We start from the raw sequence: 20,141 nt of genomic DNA, 5'->3' as shown, positions 1-20,141 counted from the left end.
CCCAAACTACTAGAAGTTATAGAGCAATTCAGTAATGTGGTGGGATACAAAATCAATGCTCAGAAATCAGTTGCATTTCTATACACGAATAGTGAGACTGAAGAAAGAGAAATTAGGGAATCCATCCCATTTACAATACCACCAAAAACCATACGTTACCTTGGAATTAACTTAACCAGAGATGTAAACGATCTATATTCTAGAAACTATAAATCACTCTTGAAAGACATTGAAGAAGACACAAAAAGATGGAAAAGTATTCCATGCTCATGGATTGGAAGAATTAACATAGTTAAAATGTCCATGCTACCCAGAGCAATCTACACTTTCATTGATATCCTGATCAAAATACTGATAACATTTTTCAAAGAACAGGAACAAATAGTCCTTAAATTTGTATGGAACCAGAAAAGGCCCCGAATAGCCAAGGAACTGTTGAAAAGGAAAAACAAAGCTGGGGGTATCACAATGCCGGATTTCGAGCTGTACTACAAAGCTGTGATCACAAAGACAGCATGGTACTGGCACAAAAACAGACACATAGACCAACAGAACAAAATCGAGAACCCAGAAATGGACCCTCGGCTCTTTGGGCAACTAATCTTTGATAAATCAGGAAAAAACATCCAGTGGAAAAAAGAGTCTCTTCAATAAATGGTGCTGGAAAAATTGGACAGCTACATGCAAAAGAATGAAACTTGACCAATCTCTCACACCATACACAAAGATAAACGCCAAATGGCGAAATCCTCGATGTAGGCAGGAATCCATCAAAATCTAGAGAGAACATAGGCGCAACCTCTACGACATCGGCCAAAAGCAACTTTTTCATGAGCACATCTCCAAAGGGCAAGAAACAAAAGATAAAATGAACTTGTGGGGCTTCATCAAGATAAAAAGCTTCTGCACAGCCAAGGAAACAGTCAGAAAAACTAAGAGGCAGCCCACGGAATGGGAGAATATATTTGCAAATGATGCCACAGATCAGACTGGTATCCAAGATCTACAAAGAACTTCTCAAACTCAATACACGAGAAACAAATAAACAAATCATAAAATGGGCAGAAGAGATGAACAGACACTTTTCCAATGAAGACATACAAATGGCTAACAGACACATGAAAAAATGTTCAAAATCCTTAGCCATCAGGGAAATTCAAATCAAAACCACATTAAGATACCACCTTACGCCAGTTAGAATGGCAAAAACTGACAAGGCAAGAAACAACAATTGCTGGAGAGGATGTGGAGAAAGGGGATCCCTCCTACATTGTTGGTGGGAATGCAAGTTGGTACAGCCACTCTGGAAAACAGTGTGGAGGTCCCTTAAAAAGTTAAAAATTGAGCTACCCTATAACCCAGCCATTGCACTACTGGGTATTTACCCCAAAGATACAGACGTAGTGAAGAGAAGGGCCATATGCACCCCAATGTTCATAGCAGCAATGTCCACAATAGCTAAATCGTGGAAGGAACCGAGATGCCCTTCAACAGATGACTGGATTAAGAAGTTGTGGCCCATATATACAATGGAATATTACTCAGCTATCAGAAAGAACGAGTTCTTAACATTTGCTGCAACTTGGATGGCACTGGAGGAGATAGTGCTAAGTGAAATAAGTCAAACAGAGAAAGACAATTATCATATGATTTCTCTCATCCATGGAACATAAGAACTGGGAAGATCGGTAGGGGAAGAATAAAGAAAGGAGGGGTAATCAGAATCAGGAATGAAGTATGAGAGACTATGGACTCTGAGAAACAAACTGAGGGCTTCAGAGGGGAGGGATAGACTGGTGATGGGTAGTAAGGAGGGCACGTATTGCAATGGTGCACTGGGTGTTATACGCAAGTAATGAATCATGGAACTTTACATCAAAATCTAGGGATATACTGTATGGTGACTAACATAATAAAAATTATTATAAAATAAATTAGAAGAAATAAAAAATACAAGTGATAAAAAAAATGTCACGTCGAGTGAGGAGTGAATGGAGAAGTTTCTGCATAGGAATTATTGGTGAGCACTGAATATTTATACCAGTATCTTAAAAGAGAGGACAATTTATGGGTATTAGGAAAAGATGTTAGAATGGAGTTAACCATTAGAAAAAAAATGTACACTTGACCGTAATTCAAATATAACAGTAAGAAAAAGAACCAGCCACAAAGTGAAATACAGACAGTCATATTTGTATATTTACATTTGTATTTATATTTATGCATTTATCCTGTATATATGCACATATAACTTTAAAAATTATATAGGAGGACTATAATTAAACATATTGTGCCTTTCAACATATGTAAATAGACTTAAATCCTGCATTAAATGAAAAATAATTTTGGCTTGGCTCACAAGCAAAATTCAGTTCTCTAATGTGTATAAGAAGCAAGCACTACTAAAAAAACTAAATCAGAGAGGATAAAAATTTTAAAAATGGGCTTCATAATTCTCTTGCTATCCCACACTTGATCTTTAGCAATTTATTACATTTTTTATTTCAGCTTATGTCATTTGGTATTGTCTACCTTGTACAAGCAAATGTTATGGTCCTGATCTTGTCTGTAAATGCCTGTCTCTACCCAGATATGGGTTAGTTATTTGCCCTGAGTGTGCCCTGTCAGAAAACTGATGGGTTCCAGAAATGCATTAATTTGCAATTTGTCCAGCTTTCTTGTATTAACAGTGGGAGTGACAGTCTTTCCAACTCACTGTATCTCAAAGGTGAAACTAGACCAATTTTTTAAAAAGCAATGGCCCAATGATTCTACCTACGACTATGTTTTACATACTTGCATCTACCTGTTAAAGGAGATAAGTAAAATACTATTTAAGTCAGTAAATTCACAATAGTCTTCTATGTCTATCAGTAGTAGCCTAAAGGAAAATAAATTGCAGAACATTCATATGCCAGATTACTATTTAGAGAAGAAAATGAATTATAGCTATATGCAACCGCATGAATGAATTTCACAAACATTGAGCGAATGAAGAAAGAAAATATACCAGATGATTCCATTCACATAAAGGTCAAAGGTAGGAAAACTCTACCTCAATTTTTGGAGGTATATGCATAGGTAAAAACACCTTTGAAAAGGAAATGTCCACAATAACAATGAAGGTATTGGTAATTTTTTATGGGGGATAGAGGCTGAGAAGTGGGACATGGGAGTGTCTGGGTTACTATTACTTGGCCTAAATGGGGTGATTTCACCAGTGTTTGCTTTCATTAAACTCCATGTTCAAATATTTCACACACAAAAAGAGCTTTATGGGATCATGGAGACAGAACATGCATTAGAAATCACATTAAGAAAAGCTACTCACCCTTATAACATGTATTTTTTACTTTAAAACATTTTGACCCCAGTTAATCCAATTTGCAACAACCTACAAATGTGCACTGATGAGTGTAAATACATTTGTTTGTTCCAATTAGAAGTGGATACCACCCTCTTCCCTTTCATTCCACCAGTGGGTTCTTATTCACCCAAGAACAAAACCAGAACACATAGCCCGACTTCGATGATTTATATGTATGATTTCCTCTTTCACAGGGCATGTGATCATGGAAAAACAAGGAGGCCTTGTTCTGCTCCCCTCCCCACCAACCACACTGCACATGTATACATATCCACACAACCAGAGTGAAAACCTGACTAGCTCATATTCTCAGCATTATGTTCAGGAATAAAGTCTTGTTGTAACATTAGAATTTTTGAAGGCTCAGAGTTTTTACATGGGGTATGTAAACTGACAATTTTATTGTGCCTGAAAGTCTGCCCTCGATAATTGCTATGAATTCCACATAATAAGACTATTTCATCAGGAATAAATCCAAAAGGAATTAACCATGTCATATATATCAAAGACAGCATGTTATTTGACCATGTCCCTTTTTGTATTAACAATATCTATTCACCCCTCTATTGTGAATAATTAAGTTGATATAGCAATATTTTGGAAATTTAAAATGATATCTGCAAGATTACTCATCTATCCTATCTTTCATTTCTTAGGTAGTGTATTAAAGCAGGAGAATCAAGGGATCCTTACCTACTACATTCCCAGCAAGGACAACAGCTGGGGAAAGGTAATGTAGAAACCATGACCTTCTAACATTACATATTAAGAGGCACTAATGATAGGGGGAGTATTTGATATTCGGGTATGTGTAATGGGAGCCTGGCATTGTATGAGAAGCAGAAAAGTAACCTAAATTATGTGATTTTTCAAAAATACCTAGAGTTTTAATTGTTTGTTCCTTAAATCCCATTATTAGTCTATGTCCATCAAGACAATGGGAACAGAGAACTGCTTCCTTGCAGATCCTCAGTTACGTTTTCTATCATTTTCTCATCTCCCCCTTTTGTCCTCCAACATTAACTTGACAGGACTTGGAGGAAGTGCAGGAGAGGCTTATCTGGGTTGGGCGCTGGAGGCGAGGATTACGATGGTAACTGCACTTTTTTATTGCTGTTGTTGCTAAAGGTGTTTGGTATTCTGGAGGATGCTAAAGAGCAATTCAATTTAGAAGACTATTCCATCAGTCAGATAACGCTGGAACAAATCTTCCTGGCCTTTGGTACCCCAGAGAACACAGAAGGTGATTATAAAGAAAGGTACCATGAGATCCACTCCCAACCAGTGACCCTTATGTCTTCCTTAGTCTACTCTGTGTATACCTGGACACACAGAGGGACATTACTATGTGTGTGCATATCTTGGTATAAATATATTTACATCATAAAGAGCCTTCCAAAGAGGAACATACATCACTCTTTTGTAGATTTACATGAGTGGCCTATGTATACAGCATGTGCAAATCTAAAGACATTTAGCGAAAATCCTGTTCATTTTCCTAGAAATATAAAAGAGCACCATTAATCAGGGTAGTAAAAGGACCTATTCCTGAGCATTCTGAATGTTTAAACAGAAACATCCAGAAATGGTGGTGCTGTCAAATGGGACAGCTTGAAGAGCAAGAGGATTTTGTTTCAGTACTTGAGATATGGTTAAGAGGAGCATTAAGCCTGTATCAAATCATCTTTCCCATGAATACACACATACATAATTTTATACCAGAAAGGATCTAATTAAAATCAATATCAAAGTTTAAGGGATAAGGGTAAGTTGGGTTATTATTTACAAAACTCAAACCAAGATTCTTCATTTGCAAGAGAATCTTTGTATCAAGACATTTAAAGTCCAAGAACAAAGTAAAACAATTCTTTAAGAGTGTGTTTTCTTTCCTATTCTCGCCCCACTTCTGATTAAGAAGGAAAGAAGAACAAATGAAGAGGAGAGGGAGACAGAGAGCTCTTTCTCAGATCTTGTTTGGGCACACGGAATCCCCCATAAGCCACATGAGAAATCTAATCACTCTCAAGATTCATGGGCAGATGAGCAGACAAGTAGGGATGACTGTTGTCCAGTTGCAAGACAGAAAGAGTCCATGAAGCGACTCTATTTTGAGATGGTTTGTTCAAGGTTTTTATATTCTCAGTTGGATTTTGTGAGTAATAAAATGATACCCAGAAGGTATTCTGTGTTTTGTTGTTTTTAGATGTAATGTTCTATGGGTTCCACTCCCATACATGCCATACATCACCAGCGATTTCACTAATTGCAAGATTTGTTTACCAGGCTCACCACCTTTAAATGGGGAGAGGGAACTCATTTGATTAAGCTATTACTTGCATCTAGTCTCACAGTTGGCATCATTAATGACTTTAAAATTCCTTTAATGTGGTAGTCTTACATGCATTGCATCATTTAATCCTACTACAAACCTCTGAAGTAGGTAGTGCAGCTATTATTATCCTCGCTGTACATGGAAGACACAGAGGGGTGAAGGATTCAGCCAGGGTCACCCAGTAAGCAAGCAGGGACATCCCTGTGTACCCATTAAGAGCCTGGAAACCACATAGCAATTTGAACAGGGAGTTCTCTCTCTCTCTACTTCCTTATAACTACTTCTGAGGTTTGTAGTAGGATTAAATGATGCAGTGCTTCTAAAGTGCTTAGTAGAGTTCCAAGAATTCTAAAGAATACACTATGGCTGAGGGGAAATACCCAAGGAAGAAACAAACTTGGAAGAGGACTCCTCCCCAAGGCTGAGATTCACATGTTCTTGGAGAAGGTGAGCTTGGTGGGAAGTTCCTTGGCCTTGGGTCAAGGCTGTTCCATATCTGCTGAGACAGCAGGAAATGCCTCCATAGGGTACAGGCTAGATCTAGCAAGCAGGAAACTTTTCTGTGGTTGTTGGCAGGCTGGTGCTAGGAAGGGACTCTTGCGGGAGTCACTGAGTACCCACAGTTAATGAGGGTGGGGGTGCAGGGTGAATGACGCGAAATGTCCTCCACACCTGCTGCGGGCAGCAGCAAGGTGATAGAAGAATCAAGAGGAAACACCTGAACTTGGAACAGCAGCCTTTGGTCCTGCAGGGTCCCTCCAGCACAAAGCTTAACCTGACAGTTCAAGAGCCCAGCCCCATTTAGCGCTGAAAGGCCAGAACCGGATACCTGGTTCAGTAGGAGAGACATTTGCCCTCTGACAGAATTCAGAACCTGGGCTTCCAACCATTAAGCTACAGTGGAGGTGCATATTGCGGGGGAGGGGGGGGAGGGGGGGGTTGGCTGGTCCGCCAAGAGAAGCGACCATTAACGAATTGGAGCAGCAGGAGAGCGGTCCAGGGGTGAGGCCCACTGAGTGGCTGCGCGCGCAGAGGACGCAGTCGTAGTCTCCACGCGCTGAGCGCCCACGGGCAGAGGCGGAGCACGCCACCAGGGCGAGGGGCGGCGCAGCTGGGAGCGAGACGCGTGGACCGCGCGCATTAGGCCAGGTTGCGCAGCTTCTGGGGCTTTGAGTGGCCCCCGGAGGAGGGTGGCGGGCCCCTGTGCCTGCACCTCTGCAAGCTTTCTGTTGATCCCCACAGACCATGGAGGGCGGCGGCCACTGAATCTCCTCCCACTTCCTGCCACCAGGTACTGGCCCGCTGAGGGTGACCATGACACATGAGGGAGAGGGGAGCCAGCGACAGTTAGAGGATGGTGGGGTCGTCCAGTGGGGTGCAGAGGCGAAGCGCCTGGGAGCAAGCGAACGGGCCTGAGGTAGGGCCCTCAGGGTCGTGGGGCCTCGGGCAGTGTGAGAGGGAAGAGTTTAGTGAGGCCTCACGCTCTGACGGGTCCAGGAGAGGGTCCAGTGCGCAGAGGAGTAGAGAGATGCGTGCCAGGAAGGTGGTGAAGCCTGAGGGCGCGAGGGCTGCAGGGAGCGAGGGGCGGGGTGGGGACTGGGCACGTGCGCGCATGCGCGAGGAAGGGCCCAAGGCGGCGGACCGGCAGGCGGCGGGGCGGTTGGGGAAGGCGTTGGCAGGAGGCGCTGCACGGGTGACGAGCGTCCCTCAGAGGTGAAGGTGGAAGTGTGGCTGTGGCGGTTTCGAGGGTGAGTGTGGGACCTCCCCGCCCCGGTGGCTTCTCCCCAGATTTCCCCGGGAAGGCGGAGGGTGCTCCGAGGACTGCCCGGAGGTCGACCCGCCGACCGAACTCCCCCGAAAGTGCGAACCCCACACAAGCCCCCGAATACACTGGAACCTTCCACAACCCTCTCTGCTCCCCTTCAAAAGGATACCCAAACCCCCTTGTATGTAATGTACATATTACAATGTTACCTATACCCTCACTGTCGAATGTCCGGGGGCCGCCACACCCAGTGTTGACCCTCCATCCTGTGTTTTGCGTGTCCCTCGCAGGACCTCACTCCCAGCCTTTTCCTCTCCAGGGGCCCCTGGTCTGGGGAATGCATCCAGGGCTTCTGAGGGAGGAGAAAGTGCCCTCCCCCTGCAAAACACCAAAACAAGCCCAGGAAGTAAAAGACACTTCTCTGGACCTCGAAACACACAGAGAAGCTAACGAGAGCAAATTAAACAAAATTTGATTTTGGCTGTGCTGAGAATTTGAAAGCCAGGGCTCCGGAGGCACATGTTGCGGGTCTTGGCCTGCGGAGTCCAGAATTTATTTGCTGTGTGACAGTCCCAGTCGGCTGGGGCTGCTATAACAGAATACTGTAGGCCGGCTGACTTAAAAACAGCCATTGTATTTCTCACAGTTCTGGAGGCTGGGAAGTCTCCCATCGAAGCTCCATGCAGATTCAGGGTGTGGTGAGAGCCTGATTTCTGATAGACAGGCATCCTCTCGCTGTGTCCTTCACATGGTGGAGGGAGCAAGGGAGCTCTCTGGGGCCTGTGTCATAAGGGCACGAATCCCATTCATCAGGGCTCCATCCTCATGACCTTAATCACATGCCCGTGTCCCTCATGGTAATACCATCACATTGGGGTTAGGATTTCAACATAAGAATTTGGGCAGAAGAGGAGGACACAGGCATTCAGATTATAGCAATGAGCTAATGTAAATTGCTTGATTTCACTAAGCCTCAGTATCTTCATCTAAAAAAAACTGGATACTAATACCCATCTCTGAGGATGATTAGAATATTTCAACTGACAGAATGTAGCAAACGTTCAATAAATAGAGGAAGGGGTATGGAAATTAAGTGCTGCAGGGAGCTCAAGTGTCTTAGTTCTCCTCTGCCAAAGCGGAAATTGCACTGACCTAAGTTAAACAGGCAAGGAAGACTTTGTGCAAGGCTCTAGGAACTGGGAAGACAGGCCAGAACTCAGTCTGCGTTCAGTTCTGCTGAAACAAAGGATGGGAAGGGGTTTGAGGACTGAGTGAGACAGTGGGAATGTGCTGGAGGACTGTAGAGGGGAGGTTGACCAGTAGAACACATTGAGTAGCTTCCTGAAGTTTGCTCCTGTGGTTCTCTGTGATTAGGCCATGTGTGTTTGCTGATTGGTGCCTGTTAGAAGCTAGCTCTTACCTCCCACAGAGACTGGGAACAGGGGTGCTATCTTCCTTGAGGATTACAGTTCAAAGGATGACTCTCAGGTCCTTCAGGAAGAGAGTTTGGGGTTGTAAAACAGGAAAGAGTTACGTATGTTTTAAACAGCAAAAGGGTGTATAATTAAAGGTTTTCTAAAGCAGATGCCCAGAGAAAAGGATGGTCAGGACCTAGAGCCAGGGAGAGCCATACGAATGGTATTAGTCCAGCTCAGAGGAGTATTCAAGCCATCTTGGTCACCTCATTTTAAGCAGAGTAGGCAGATTTAAAAGGAAAGGTAGGGGCGCCTGGGTGGCAGAGCGGTTAAGCGTCTGCCTTCGGCTCAGGGCGTGATCCTGGCGTTATGGGATCGAGCCCCACATCAGGCTCCTCTGCTATGAGCCTGCTTCTTCCTCTCCCACTCCCCCTGCTTGTGTTCCCTCTCTCGCTGGCTGTCTCTATCTCTGACAAATAAATAAATAAAATCTTTTTTTAAAAAATAAAATAAAAAATAAAAGGAAAGGTAACTCTGTTTTAGCAGAATTAAGAAAGCTGTTGTGTTTTATTCAGAACAGCTCAGTGCTTTTAAGGAAATGAGGCGTAGTGAGTATAAATCTTATGTAAGAAATTAGGACTGTAATGGCTTAATTTTCAGTAACTCCATTTAATTGGTTTTTTTAGAGCCCACACATCAATAGGTTGCCCTAAAATTTTTCAGACACACCAGGTTCATGTCTCTTCAAATTCCTCCTCCTTTCCCTCTTACCCCAGTGTTGCCTCCATGTTTGGGGGGGTGGGGGACAGGAGTGGGGGTGCATTTAGTATTTAAGGCCAGATTATTACAGATGAATTGGTTCCTGGCCTGGCTCTTGTGGAGTCAGACCTCTCCTGCCCGAAGATTCTCCCAGATCTGTCTCAGGGATGGTGAAGAAAGTGGGATGACAGGATATTAAGAAGCTTTGCTTTTCCTCTTTGTGCATAATTTCAAATCATTTGTGTTACCCTAGAAAGGATAAATGGAAAGAACTAGACTTTGTCCTTTTAGACTTAGGTGTTCTCTCTTCTTTGAGACAAAAAAAAAAAAAAAGATTGAATGGGGGATGGGACACTAAGAATGTATTGAGGTGCAAACTTACGGTTACTATTTCAAAATATTACCCACTATAAGAACAAGAGAAAAAAGTTCTTGGGTCAGTCAGTACATCAGGTAGTTCTTCACAGATTTGTAACCCCCAGTATCTGAAGAAGCAATTGGAAAAATGGTACAGGTGCATTGTATAGAACTCAAGTCTTACAGACATAACAAATTATAGAATGTGTAAATCTCCTATATTTCACTCTTGAGAGACAAATACTGTAAACACATTAGAGTATATTCTGCCATTTTTCTTCTCTCTACATAAACTAACATATATATGTATATTTTTACAAAAAAGTATATCACATAGACTGTTTTGCATCTTTTCCCCTTTCACGATATATTAACCTCCCATGAAAGTACAGTTTTTATCCTCCTCTTTGAAACAGATGGATAGGATTTCATTGAAGGGATTGCCATTATTTATGTAATCATTCTGTCTGTTTCAATTTTATCATACTGTTTCCGGTGTTCCGATGAATGATCATTTTTCTGTATGAATCTTTGTTTTGCTGTGGTTTTGCTTTAGGAGCTTTGTTTTGGTATTTTTTCTCTTTAAGGCTTTGATCAGCATAAACTCCTTTATTGTTAATGTAGCAGACACGGATTGAGGGTCTTTTATAACCAGTGAGAGGTAATACTTACCCTGATGTGAAGCCCTACCTTCTAATGAAAAATTCAAGAATGGCATAATTGCGCAATTCGAAGGCTGTGTGAATTTTAAGTTGATGTTATCCCATTGCTGTATAAACAAAACACCTGTCATGCCATTTTGAGTGAGTTTAGTCTTGTACTAATTGAGGTTTCAGGACTGCAGTCTTTAAATAAATAATGCGCAATACACTAGGCTCCATGTTGTTTGAGACCCAAAGGAAAGTGAGACTGTCCCCACTACAGGGCTGTCGAAGATGTCTTGTCACATTCTTAAAGCTAAAGATTGTTTTTTACTCTTTGTGTTCAGTATATAGGAGCTATAATGATTTTTAAAACTTTTTCACTTGAAGTATAATTTACATAAAAGGAAATGCCCAGGTTTTGAGTGAGAGTTTGATCAGTTTTGAAAAATATATACCTCTGTGAAGACACAGACCATTTGTATCACAACAGAATATCCTCCTGACTCTTTGTTTTCAGCCACCACTCACCCGGTGCACCCTAACCCTTGATAGGATTTTGTCTGTTCTGGGTATTCCATATGATTGCAATCACGCGGGATGTACATTTTGTGCCTGGCTCTTTCCGCTTATACGCCTTTGTCACATCCTCCCATACCTAGAGTACTGATCTGTTTTATGTCCCTATCATTTTATCTGAATTCTTTATGTATTGTAGATAGAAGACCTTTATCAGATACATGTATTGTGAATATTTTCTTTTTCTGGCTTGCCTTTTGGTTTTCTTAGCAGTGTCTTTTGAAGAGTAAAAGTTTTTTTTATATTACTTACGTCCAATCTATTAATTTTTCTTTTGTGGCTCATACACTGGGTGTCCTAAGTAAGAAATCTTCACATACCAGGTTATGAGGATTTTCTCCTTTTTTCTTTTGAAAGCTTTATATTTTTAGACTTTCAGTTTAAATCTGTGGTATATTTTGGGTTCATTTTTGTGTATGGTATGAGATAAGGTCAGTGTTCATTTTTTTTTTCCATACACATATCCAGTTGTCCCAGCACCATTTTTTGAGAAGTCTTTTTTTTTTTTCTTTTTAACCCATTGAATTCCCTTGGTAATTTGTGGAAAATAATTGACCATAGTTATGTGGATCATAAATACGTGACCATATTTCTGGACCCTATTCTGTGTCGTTGATCTATGTTTCTGTCTCTTTACCAATACCACACTATTTTTTTCTATTTTTGTGGTGTTTATTTCCCCCTGCCATTTGAAAACCTCTATATTTTAGAGAGATTAGCCCTTTGCCTATGATATAAGTTGCTAGTTTTCTCAGTTTGTCATTTGTCTTTTGACTTTGCTCATGTTAATATTTACCACACAACACTTTTTTATATATGTTATTTTATGAAACTTGTATTGCTAGTGGATTTTGATTCATGGAGACTTTTCCCACTTCCACGTTTTATCTTTTTCCAAATGACTGTTCATTTGTTCCAACAACATTTTTTTTAAACACATCTTTTGCTCAGTGAATTCAATGTTACCTACAGTATATTCTGAATTTCTGTATGTACTTTGGTTTATTTCCAGACTTTCTATTTTGTTCCATTTGTCTGGCTTCAATTAATGTACTAGTACCACCTTTTTAAAAAAAAAAATGTACTGGTACCACCTCGAGATCAAGACCTGAGCTGAGATCAAGCATCAGATGCTTAACCAACTGAGCTACCCAGGTGCCCCTACCACCCATTTTTAAGTATAGAGACTTTATAGTATGTATTAACATCTGGTAGAGCTAAACTTCACCTCATTAATCTAATTTTTCAGTATTTTCCTAGCTGTTTTTTTCTTACCTTTTCAAATAACTTTAGAATGAAAGGAAACTTACTAGTTATTATTTTCATTGGGATAACATTAAATATATGTGGACTTGGGAGAAAAATGACATATTTATGATTTTAGATCATCCTATTTAAGAACAAGGAATATTTTTCCAACTGTTCAACTCTATTTCTGAGTTTTACAAGAAGGCTTTTTTTTTTTTTTTAAGATTTTATTTATTTATTTGAAAGAGGGAGAGGAGAGAGCATAGAGGGAGAGTGAGAGGGAGAAGCAGACTCCCAGCTGAGCAGACAGCCCAATGTGGGGCTCAGTCTCAGGACCCTGAGATTATGACCTGAGCCGAAGGCAGATGCTTAACCGACTGAGCCACCCAAGCACCCCCATAAGAGGGCTTTAAAGTTTTCCTCATATAAACCTCGCACATTTTTTATTACATTTATTTCTAAGTATTTTGTCCTTTTGTTGCCATTATAAACTGGAGTATTCTGTTCCTTTATGTCTTGTAATGGGTTTTTTGTTTATAAGTTCTGTGTATATGAAAGTTACTAGTTTTTATGTTAGTTATATATTTCACTATAAGTAAGTAAATTTTATATCCTATGAAAATTCAAAAAGATTGAATTGGTTTTTTAAATTTAAGTTTTACTTAACATACAATGCAATATTGGTCTCAGGAATATAATTCAGTGATTCATCGTTTACACACAATACCCAGTGGTCATCACAAGTGTACTCTTTAATACCCATCACCCATCTAGCCCATCCCCCAACCACCTCCCTCCATCGACCCTCAGTTTGTTCTCTATCATTAAGAGTTTCTTATGGTTTATTTCCCTCCTCCCCCCACCACTTCCCATATGTTCATCTGTCTTCTTTCTTAGATTCCACGTGTGAGTAAGATCATATGGTATTTGTCTTTCTCTGACTGACTTATTTCACTTAGCAGAATACATTGGAGTTCCATCCACACCATTTCAAGTAGCAAGATTTCATTCTTTTTGATGACTGAATAATATTCCATTGTATATTTATACCACATCTTCTTTATCCATTCATCAGTTGGTGGATATTTAGGCTATGTCCATAACTTGGCTATTGTTGGTAATGATGCTGTGACGATCAGGGTGCATGTACCCCTTCAAATTTGTATGTTTCTATCCTTAAAAAGATTGAATTTTTTGTTTTTCACATTGATTTTCTTGGTTCAAGCAATTATATCTGCAGATAAAGATAGTTTTACTCTTGTTTTGTCTGTTTTCACTGTCTAAAATCCTTAGTACATTGTTAAACTCTAGTGGGAATAGTAGCCATCATTATTTTTTCTAAAGAGGGGTGTATACATTTTACTGTATTAGGACATATTCATGACTTCCTATTAGTGTTTAATGGTTTTAATCAGAAACAGAAGTTAAATTTTGTCAGAAGCCTTTTCAAGAAGGTAACTATAAGACTTTTTTCCATGTGAGATATATTAATATGGTGAGTTACATGATAGATTTTCTAATAGTGAACCATCCTTCTTTACCTGGAATAAATGCCACCTGCTTAGAGAGTAATTTTTTAATACAATTGGATATTTTTGGTAGTATTTAGAATTTCTCACTGATATGTAAGTAGAATTAGTGTTGTTTCTTTTGGGGGGGTAGTCTTTGTTAGATAGGTATGCTTCCTAAAAATAATTTGATCATTTACCTTCTGTGCTCTTGAAAGTTTAAGTAGTGTTGGAATTATCTGATTATCGAAGGTTTGACAGAATTTCCCTGTGTTTTGATGGAGCATTTGTTAGATACCCTTTCTGTTTCTTCAGTGAAAATTCAACTGTTCTATATCTATAAGAGGATAAATTTTGGTATATTGTATTCTTCTAGGAAAGTTTCCATTCAATCTAGATTTTATAAATGTATTTGCATAGAGTTATACATGTAATCTCTAATGATTTAAAAAATTCCTCCATCTAAATGTGTTTTCTTCATTGTCTTTTTTTAATATTTTAATCTTTTCTCCTTTTCTTGAACAGATTAGCTAATTGTTTTGTCCTTTATTTTCCCCCCAGAGAACCAGTTTTGATTTTTTTATGCTGCAATTCTTCAGTTTTTTAACCTCATAATTTTCTTCATCATTCTTTTTTTCTCTTTTTTTATTAGTTTCAGAGGTAGAGTTTAGTGACTCATCACTTGCATATAACACCCAGTGCCAATTACATCAAGTGCCTTTCTTAATGCCCATCACTCAGTTACCCACATCGCCCCACCCAGTGTCCCTCCAGCAACCCTCAATTTGTTTCCTATAGTTAAGAATCTCATGGTTTATCTTGCCCTCTGATTTTGTCTTTTTTTATTTTTCCCTCCCATCCCCTATGTTCATCGGTTTTCTTTCTTAAATTCCACATGAGCGAAACCATATGGTATTTGTCTTTCTCTGACTGACTTATTTCACTTAGCATAATACCCTCTAGTTCCATCCATATTGTTGCAAATGGCAAGGTTTCATATTTTTTTATGGTTGAGCGATATTCCATTGTGTATATATATATACCACTCTTCTTTATCCATTCATCTATTGATGCACATCTGGGCTCTTTCCATATTTTGGCTATTGTGGACATTGCTGCTATGAACATTGGCATGCATATGCCCCTTTGAATCACTATGTTTCTGTCCTTTGAGTAAATACCTATTAGTGCAATTGCTAGGTTGTAACCTAGCTTTGTTTTTCACTTTTTGAGGAACCTCCATACTGTTTTCACATTGGCTGTACCAGCTTGCATTCCCACCAGGGGTATAAGAGGGTTCCCCTTTCTTTGCATCCTCACCAACATCTCTTGTTTCCTGATGTGAGTTATAGCCATTCTGACTGGTGTGAGATGGTATCTCATTGAGGCTTTGAACTGCATTTCCCTGATGCTGAGTGATGTTGAGCATTTTTCATGTGTCTGTTGGTCATTTGTATGTCTTTTTTGGAGAAATGACTGTTCATGTCTTCTGCCCATTTGTTGATTGGATTATTTGTTCTTTGCATGTTGAGTTTGATAAGTTCTTTATAGATCTTGGATAGTAGCCCTTTATCTGATACGTCATTTACAAATACCTTCCTCCATTGTCTAGGTGGTCTTTTGGTTTTGTCAGCTGTTTCTCTGGCTCTTCAAAAGCTTTGTATCTTGATGAAGTCCCAATATTTCATTTTTGCCTTTGTTTCCCTTGCCTTTGGAGATGTGTCTAGCAAATAGTTGCTGTGGCTGAGGTCAAAGAGGTTGCTGCCTATGTTCTCCTCAAGGATTTTGATGGACTCCTACCTCACATTTAGGTCTTTCACCCATTTTGGGTTTGTCTTTATTTATGGTGTAAGAAAATGGTCCAGTTTCATTCTTCTGCATGTGGCTGTCCAATTTTCCCAGCCCCATTTGTTAAAGAGACTGTCTTTTTTCCATTGGGTATTCTTTCCTGCTTTATTGAAGATTCGTTGACCATGGAGTTGGGGGTCCATTTCTGGGTTCTCTGTTCTGTTCCATGGACCTATGTGTCTGTTTTTGTGCCAGTACCATACTGTCTTAATGATTACAGCTTTGTAATGGAGCTTGAAATCCAGCATTGTGATGCCACCAGCTTTAGTTTTCTTCTTTAACGTTCCTTTGGCTATTCAGGGTCTTATTTGGTTCCATACAAATTTTAGGATTATTTGTTCCAGCTCTGTGAAAAGTGTTGATGGTATTTTGATAGAGATTGCATTGATAACGTAGATTGCTCTGGATAGCACAGACATTTTAACATTTTTACAATTTTTTAACAATTTTATTTTAACAATTTTTGTTATTCTAATCCATGAGCATGGACTGTTTTTCCATCTTTTTGTGTCGTCCTCAATTTTTGTCATAAGTGTTCTATAATTTCCAGAGTATAGATCCCTTACCTCTTTTGTTAGGTTTATTCCTAGGTATATTACGGGTTTTGGTGCAATTGTAAATAGGATCGGTTCCTTAATTTCTCTTTCTTCTGTCTCATTATTAGTGTATAGAAATGCAACTGATGGGGGATTGGGATAGGCGGGTGATGGGTATTAAGGAGGGCACATATTGCATGGTACACTGGGTGTTATATGCAAATAATGAATCATGGAACATTGCATCAAAAACTGGTATGGTGTATGGTGACTAATATAACAAAATAAAAATTATTTTAAAAAAAGAAATGCAACTGATTTCTGTGCATTGATTTTATATCCTGCCACTTTGCTGAATTCCTGTATGAGTTCTAGAGATTTTTGAGTGGAGGTTTTGGGTTTTCTATGGAGTATCATGTCATCTATGAAGAATGAAAGTTTGACTTCTTCTTTGCCTGTTTGGATGCCTTTTGTTTCTTTTGTCTGATTGCTGAGGCTGGGACTTCTAGTACTATGTTGAACAGCAGTGGTAAGAACTTGACATCCCTGCCATGTTCCTGACCTTAGGAGAAAAGCTCTCAATTTTCTCCCATTGAGAATGATACTTGCTGTGGGTTTTTCTTATATGGCTTTTATGGTATTGAGGTATGTTCTTTCTATCCCTACTCTGTGGAGAGTTTTCAGAAAGGATACTGCATTTTTGTCAAATGCTTTTTCTCCATCAATTGAGAGGATGATATGGTTCTTGTCTTTTCTTTTATTAATGTGATCTATCATGTTGATTGATTTGTGAATGTTGAACTACCCTTGCAGCCCAGGAATAAATCCCACTTGGTCATGGTGAATAATCCTTTTAATGAAGTGTTGGATCCTACTGGCTAGGATCTTGTTGAGTGTTTTGACATCCATGTTCATCAGGGATATTGGTCTGTAATTCTCCTTTTTTATGGGGTCTTTGTCTGGTTTGGGGATCAAGGTAATGCTAGCCTCATAGAATGAGTTTGGAAGTTTTCCTTCTGTTTCTACTTTTTGAAACAGCTTCAGAAGAACATGTATTCTTCTTTGAATGTTTGGTAGAATTCCCCTTGGAGGCCATCTGGTCCTGGACTCTCATTTGTTGGGAGATTTTTGATTACTGCTTCAATTTTCTTGCTGGTTATAGGTCACTTCAGGTTTTCTGTTTCTTCCTGTTTCAGTTTTGGTAGTTTGTATGTTTCTAGGAATGCATCTGTTTCTTCCAGATTGCCTAATTTGTTGGCGTATAATATGTTCTTATAATTGCTTGTATTTCTTCAGCGTTGGTTGTAATCTCTCCTCTTTCGTTCATAATTTTATTTGTTTGGGTTCTTTACCCTTTCTTTTGGATAAGTCTAGCTAGAGGTTCATCAATCTTATTATTTCAAAAAACCATCTCTTAGTTTCATTGATCTGTTCTGTTCTTCTGGTTTCTATTTCATTGATAGGGGTAGCCCAGTGATGGGTATTAAGGAGGGCACGTGTTGTAATGAGCACTGGGTGTTATATGCAAATAATGAATCATTGAACACTACATCAAAAACTAATGATGTACTGTATGGTGACTAACAACATAATTTTAAAAAAAGGACTAGCTCTTAGTTTCATTGATATTTACTATTGTCTTTTTAGTCTCTCATTTATGTCCATTCTAATTCTTATTATTTCCTTTCTTGTAACTTTGGTTTTTGTTAAGTCTCCTTTTTCAAGTTCCTTTAGTTGTAAAGTTAGCATGTTTGAGATTTCTCTTGTTTCCTGAGATAGGCCTATATTGCTATGATCTTCCCTTTAAAACCAATTTTACGATGTATTGTAGGTTTTGGTGTATCATAATTCTGTTTTCATTTGTCCCCAGGGTATTTTTGATATCTCCTTTGATTTCTTCTCTAAACTAATTGTTGATCAGTAACATGTAGTTTAGTCTCCTGTGTATTTTTCTAGTTTCCTTCTTGTAATCGATTTTACTTTTATACCATTGTTATTTAAAAATGCTTGATATGATTTCAGTTTTCTTGAATTATATTGAGACTAGTTTTGTGGCTTAACATGTGATCTATTCTAGAGAGTATTCCATGTGCACTTGAAAAGAATGTACTGCTGTTCTTGGATGGAATGAGATATATATACAGATATATATATATCTGTACATATATATATATGTGAATATATATATATACAGATATATATATCTGTACATATATATATGTAAATATATATATATACAGATATATATATACAGATATATATATCTGTATATATATATATGTAAATATATATTATGGAATTTATATATATTTATATATTTTATATATTTATAAAACATATATTTATAATAAAAATATATATTTTTTTATATATTACATATATATATATAGGTCCATTTGGTGTAGTGTGTTGTTAAGGTTATTTCCTTATGGATTTTCTGTCTGGATGACCTATCCATGGAGTGTTAAAATCCCCTACTATTACTATATTGCTGGCAGTTTCCCCCTTTAAGTCTGTTAATACTTGCTTTATATATTTTGGTGCTCCTATGTTGGGTGTATATATGTTTATAAATGTTATTTTTCCTTGCTGGATTGACTATTTTTTATCATTATGTAATGACCCTCTTTGCCTTTTATTATAGTTTTCATTTTAAAGGCTGAATTTTTAAAAATTATTTATTTATTCTTTTAAGTAGGCTCCACACCCAACATGAGTCTCGAACTCACAAACCCAAGACCAAGGATCGCATGCTCTACTAACTAGGCCAGCCGGGTGCCCTTAAATTTTGTTTTGACTGATATAAGTATACCTACATCAGCTTTCTTTTTGTTTCCATTTACATGGAATGTCTTTTCCCATCCTTTCACTCTCATTCTGTCTGTCCTTCTTAAGTGAGCCTCCTGCAGGCATTATGTAGGTGTGTCTCATTTTTTTTAATCCAGTAAGCCATTCTGTGACTTTTGATTGAAGAATTTTGTCCATTTATTTTAAAGTAATTATTGATAGGTGTGTACTTGTTGCCATTTTGTTAATTGTTTTCTGTTTTCTCTTTGTTTCTTTATCTCTTTTCTTCTCAATCAATGACTTTTTTAAGTGTTTAGATTCCTTTTTCATTTTCTTACTCTAAGTTTTTGTTTTGTGGTTGCTGGGTCACATATGTAATCCTCTGTATAAAAATCTATTTTAATTTGATAGCAACTTAAATTTGAACACATCCAAAACTCTACCTTTTTAAAAAATTTTTTTTATTATATTATGTTAGTCACCATACAGTACATCCCTGGTTTTTGATGTAAAGTTCGATGATTCATTAGTTGCGTGTAACACCCAGTGCACCATGCAATACGTGCCCTCCTTACTACCCATCATCAGCCTATCCCATTACCCCGCCCCCCTCCCCTCTGAAGCCCTCAGTTTGTTTCTCATAGTCCATAGTCTCTCATACTTCATTCCTGCTTCTGATTACCCCCCCTTTCTTTATCCCTTTCTTCCCCTACCGATCTTCCTAGTTCTTATGTTCCGTAGATGAGAGAAATCATATGATAATTGTCTTTCTCTGCTTGACTTATTTCACTTAGCATTATCTCCTCCAGTGCCGTCCATGTTGCAGCAAATGTTGAGAACTCGTTCTTTCTGATAGCTGAGTAATATTGCATTGTATATATGGATCACAACTTCTTTTTTTTTTTTTAATGATTTTTTATTATATTATGTTAGTCACCATACAGTACATCCCCGGTTTCCGATGTAAGGCTCGATGATTCATTAGTTGTGTATAACACC

At 38.7% G+C, this 20,141-nt stretch overlaps 1 protein-coding gene and 1 long non-coding RNA gene across 2 annotated transcripts in view; both read left to right on the top strand.

Annotated features, from left to right (window-relative positions):
- Positions 1 to 4,891, top strand: part of LOC103668907 (ATP-binding cassette sub-family A member 3-like) — a 147,155-nt gene extending 142,264 nt beyond the window's left edge. Inside the window, exons 29-31 of the mRNA XM_040636563.1 lie at positions 4,024 to 4,097; positions 4,496 to 4,626; positions 4,870 to 4,891. Coding sequence (XP_040492497.1) covers positions 4,024 to 4,097; positions 4,496 to 4,626; positions 4,870 to 4,891 — 227 coding nt within the window. The remainder of the gene's footprint in view (positions 1 to 4,023; positions 4,098 to 4,495; positions 4,627 to 4,869) is intronic.
- Positions 4,892 to 7,312: 2,421 nt separating this feature from the next.
- The window catches only part of LOC121103774, a 19,826-nt gene continuing 6,997 nt past the window's right edge, over positions 7,313 to 20,141 (top strand). The window contains exon 1 of the long non-coding RNA XR_005836039.1: positions 7,313 to 7,447. This is a non-coding gene — a long non-coding RNA (uncharacterized LOC121103774). The remainder of the gene's footprint in view (positions 7,448 to 20,141) is intronic.

This window comes from Ursus maritimus, unplaced genomic scaffold, assembly GCF_017311325.1.
Source record: "Ursus maritimus isolate PB19 unplaced genomic scaffold, ASM1731132v1 scaffold_2, whole genome shotgun sequence".
Lineage (NCBI taxonomy): Eukaryota > Metazoa > Chordata > Mammalia > Carnivora > Ursidae > Ursus > Ursus maritimus.
The sequence above is the reverse complement of the archived record's forward strand: the minus strand, read 5'-3'. Positions and strand labels throughout refer to the sequence as shown.